Source organism: Piliocolobus tephrosceles, chromosome 2 (genome assembly GCF_002776525.5).
Source record: "Piliocolobus tephrosceles isolate RC106 chromosome 2, ASM277652v3, whole genome shotgun sequence".
NCBI classification, from domain to species: domain Eukaryota; kingdom Metazoa; phylum Chordata; class Mammalia; order Primates; family Cercopithecidae; genus Piliocolobus; species Piliocolobus tephrosceles.
This window is the reverse complement of record NC_045435.1, coordinates 114,704,644-114,709,298: the sequence shown is the minus strand read 5'-3', so window position 1 is coordinate 114,709,298 and position 4,655 is coordinate 114,704,644. Positions and strand designations below refer to the sequence as shown.

General features: G+C 41.7%; 1 protein-coding gene across 3 annotated transcripts in view; it reads right to left on the bottom strand.

Annotated features, from left to right (window-relative positions):
- Positions 1-1,124: 1,124 nt before the first annotated feature.
- Positions 1,125-4,655, bottom strand: part of TNFSF10 (TNF superfamily member 10) — an 18,404-nt gene continuing 14,873 nt past the window's right edge. For all 3 annotated transcript variants that reach the window (XM_023213441.2, XM_023213443.2, XM_023213442.1), the window contains one exon: positions 1,125-2,537. In XM_023213441.2, the coding sequence (XP_023069209.1) occupies positions 2,110-2,537 (428 nt within the window). In that variant the 3' untranslated portion in view covers positions 1,125-2,109. The remainder of the gene's footprint in view (positions 2,538-4,655) is intronic.

The window sequence follows — 4,655 nt, the reverse complement described above, 5'->3', positions numbered from 1 at the left end:
AATGTCACAAAGCAGGCGGCTTTCAACAACAGAAATGTACTGTCTTATAGTTCTGGAGCCCAGAAGTCTGAAATTAAGGTGTCAGCAAGGTCGTGCTTCCTCTGAGATTGCGTAAAATCAACCCTTCCTTGTTTCTTCCGAGCTTCTGATGATGGCTGTCAATCCTTGGTCATCCTTTGGCTCCCAGCGGCACCACTCCATTCTGTGTCTGTAATCACCAGTGTTCTCCCTGTGTGTCTTTGTAACCAAATAACCACATTTCCCCCTTCTTTTTTTTTTTTTTTTTTTTTTTTTTGAGACGGAGTCTTGCTGTGTCGCCCAGGCTGGAGTGCAGTGGTGAGATCTCGGCTCACTGCAACCTCTGCCTCCCGGGTTCACGCCATTTTCCTGCCTCAGCCTCCAGAGCAGCTGGGACTGCAGGCACCCACCACCTCGCCAGGCTAATTTTTTGTATTTTTAGTAGAGTCGGGGTTTCACTGTGTTAGCCAGGATGGTCTTGATCTCCTGACCTCGTGATCCACCCACCTCGGCCTCCCAAAGTGCTGGATTTACAGGCCGCACCCGGCCCCAAATTTCCGTCTTCTTACAAAAATGCCAGTGGGCCAGGCGCAGTGGCTCACACCTGTAATCCCAGCACTTTGGGAGGCCAAGGGGGGTGGATCACCTGCAGTCAGGAGTTCAAGACCAGCCTGGCCAACATGGCAAAACCCCATCTCTACTAAAAATACAAAATTTAGCTGGGCATGGTGGTGCACACCTGTAATTTCCAGGTACTCAGGAGGCTGAGGCAGGAAAATCGCTTGAACCTGGGAGGCAGAGTTTGCAGTGAACCAAGATTGTGCCATTGCACTCCAGCCTGGGTGACAGAGAGACTCCGTCTAAAAACAATTAATAAAAATAAAAACAACAACAAAAAAGAATACCAGTCATATTGTATTAAGGGCCCATCCTTTTCCACTATGACCTTATCTTAACTAGTTACATTCACAATGGCCCTATGTCCAAATAAGGTTATATTCTGAGGTACTGGTGAGTAGGACTTCAACATATCTTTCCTGAGGACACAGCACAACTCAACCCAAAACAAAAGTATTAGCCATAAATAAAAGAACTGATACATTTGATCATATTAAATTAAAAGTGAGAAATTTCTTTCTTCTGTAATATGTGTCAGATAAAAGATATGAAAAAAAGATTAGAAGTCTTTCCCCCATTTTTAGTAATCTTGATATTATGAAACAAGTGAGTACTAAAACAAAAACAACAATAAATGTGAGCACTAAAACAAACATGACACTCTGTAATATAGAATTTTATTGAAAAAATAGCACATACATATACAATTTTTATTATTATTATTATTTTTTGAGACGAAGTCTTGCTCTGTCACCAGGCTGGAGTGCGGTGGCGTGAGCTCACCTCACTGCAACCTCCGCCTCCCAGTTTCAAACGATTCTCCTGCCTCAGCCTCCCAGGTAACTGGGACTGCAGGCATGCAGCAACACACCCAGCTAATTTTTGTACTTTTAGTAGAGATGGGGTTTCACCATGTTGGTCACTATGGTCTTGATCTCTTGACCTCGTGATCTGCCCACCTTGGGTTCTCAAAGTGTTGGAATTACAGGCGTGAGCCACTGCATCAGTCCAACCGTAATCTTTTAGTGGTGCCTCTTTTCTCTTTTGACTTAGGAATGTTGTCCCTTAAGGAAACCTGGAGGCTACTACTGCGATACACTACTTGAGAGATGGATTGTTGCTCTTTCTTCTACAATCTTTGCAAGGAGTAGATTATAAAGACAGAAGATGTTAACCATTGCATTAATGTGTGGAAGCTGAGAGTCTTCTAGATTTCTGCTAGCAAACTGATATGAGGTAGAGTCCTGAAAGATCTTTTGGCAATTTCATTTTCTTGGGATGAGTGAGTCACTTTCAGAACAGTGTGTGTGGTAGAATTATTTTGGCTGTGGCTGCTCTACTCAGATTGCGTAGAGGCTTTTTGTTTTTTGTTTGTTTGTTTGTTTTGGTCAGATTTGTTGAAACATCTTCATAGTGTATCATCCCGAAAACTGAATAGTCACTTTGAGTTATTGCTTTTTCTTTCCAGGTCAGTTAGCCAACTAAAAAGGCCCCGAAAAAGCTGGCTTCATGGTCCATGTCTATCAAGTGCTCATTTGTTACAGAAACAAAAATTCTGTCATTTTCCTTAAGCTCAAATAATCCCCCTTGATAGATGGAATAGAGTCCGTATTCTGCATCTTTAGACCAACAACTATTTCTAGCGCTTTTCATCAGCAGTATGGGGTCAGGATAACTTGTGTATTTGTAAATATATTGGACCATTTGTTTGTCTTTCTTTGTGTTTTCTTTTATTTCCTCCTGAAATCGAAAGTATGTTTGGGAATAGATGTAGTAAAACCCCTTTTCTTGGATGACCAGTTCGCCATTCCTCAAGTGCAAGTTGCTCAGGAATGAATGCCCACTCCTTGATGATTCCCAGGAATTTATTTTGCGGCCCAGAGCCTTTTCATTCTTGGAGTCTGTAGGAAATTTAGAGAGAAAGAGAGTTAACAGAAGGGAATCTGTAGCAAAGCAAGGAGCTTCTTTGCAGCTATGGCTAGCCTATATTTTTGTTGGGATTGCCAGGGATTTCAATCTAATATCAAACTTCTTCCTCCTTCAATCTTATGTGGATTATAAATTCTAGTCACATAGAAATTAGGAGGCTCCTGTATCATTGTGACATTGGGAACTGTTGGGAGTCCCTTGTCTTTTTATACGTTATCAGCTGCTTATGCCACATGTGTCACACTTAGAATGGTAGCACAGGGGATGGCCCACTTAGATAGCAATGGTTACTCCTGGGCAGAACTTCTGCCCTGAATCCGTTCCTCTCTTCTTGTGCTGGTGAACTTAAGTGGACAATCCAGAAGGAAACCTAAATAAACGTATCTATTTCTTTAGGAAACCTAAACAAACGTATCTATTTCTTTAAGCCTATATCTCAGAAGTTCTTGCCATTCCTTTTGGACTCTTTGTGTCCGTCCTTGATCTTTCTCAGCTCTCCAGAGTCAAAGGCACATCCAAGCAGATGGTTTCTCTAGTCAAAAATAATAGAGGCACAAAGTTGGCAAAGGAGCCTAGATTTAAAGATTCTGAGATCCTTGAATCTTTCACACTCAAAGGTTTTGAATGAAAAATGAGCCTTCCAAAATGATATTCCTTAACACTTTTAGCCTATCTCCATGATTGGTGCAAAATTGGGCTTTTCCAGAGCGTAAACCAATTATATTTATTGATGAGTAGCAAGCAGTACCATCATAATAATCCCCTCACTTGTAGGCAGAACATGACAATCATTTATAAAACATGAGTCCAAAAATGTCAAGAAGGCAACTACCCAGAAGAAACTAAACCAACCAACCAACCCAAAACCCCCCAAACAACATTTTTATCTATTAAGTGATGTCTGAAATATTTTTAGACAAATTTATGGGACAAAGCCTCTGATAAAAATAAAGGTGAGTGTTTCTTGAGTATATACAATAGATCAGACATTTTGCATCATTTTGTGAGTTAAGATTTGTCTCAAGTTTGCATATGAAGAAACTGAAGCTTGACTGGGTTAAGTAATTTGCTCAAAACATGCATCTAGGTGAAGAGGAGCTGCGATTCCAACCTAGACATTTACACTGTAAGACCCATGGACAGAGGCCTGGTGCGGTGGCTCACGCCTGTAATTCCAGCACTTTGGGAGGCTGAGGGGTGGGGGGCAGATCAGCTGAGGTCAAGTTTGAGACCAGCCTGGTGTGGTGGTACATGCTTGTAATCCCAGCTACTTGGGTACGTGAGGCAGGAGAATCGCTTGAAACGGGGAGGCAAAGGTTGCAGTGAGCTGAGATGGCACCATTGCACTCCAGCCTGGGCGACAAAAGTGAAACTCCATCTCAAAAAAACAAAAAGAACAAACAACAACAACAAAAAACATGCACAGTATTACATAGCACCGTACCAGCATGTGTTCTGCCTAGATATAAATTAAATGTAACATATATGGTTAAACTATATGAAACTGACATTTGTGTAAGTAAAATATGGTCAAATATTGGCAATCTCCTATGGTTTAATTTAATATAAATGCCACTAGGAGAACCTAGTGATTCATAGTGATAGTAAATGAAACCTTTAAAGAGAAGGTAGATTTGATGTTGAGCAAAGAAGAGAAGTGCAAAGGGATGGAAGAAGTAATCATAAGAGAGAAAGGCTGGGTGCGGTGGCTCACACCTGTAATCCCAGTACTTTGGGGAGACCGAGGCAAGTGGGCCACCTGAGGTGGGAAGTTCGAGACCAGTCTGACCAGCATGGAGAAATCCCATCTCTACTAAAAATACAAAATTAGCCAGGCATGGTGGAGCATGCCTGCAATCCCAGCTACTTGGGAGGCTGAGGCAGGAGAATTGCTTGAACCCAGGAGGCAGAGGTTGAAGTGAGCCGAGATAGCACCACTGCACTCCAGCCTGGGCAACAAGAACGAAACTCTGTCTAAAAAAAAGAAAAAGAAAGAAAGATGAAAGAAAGAAAAGAAAGAAAGAAAGGAAGACAGAAAGAAAGAGAAAGAAAGAAAGAAAGAAAGAAAGAAAGAAAGAAAGAAAGAAAGA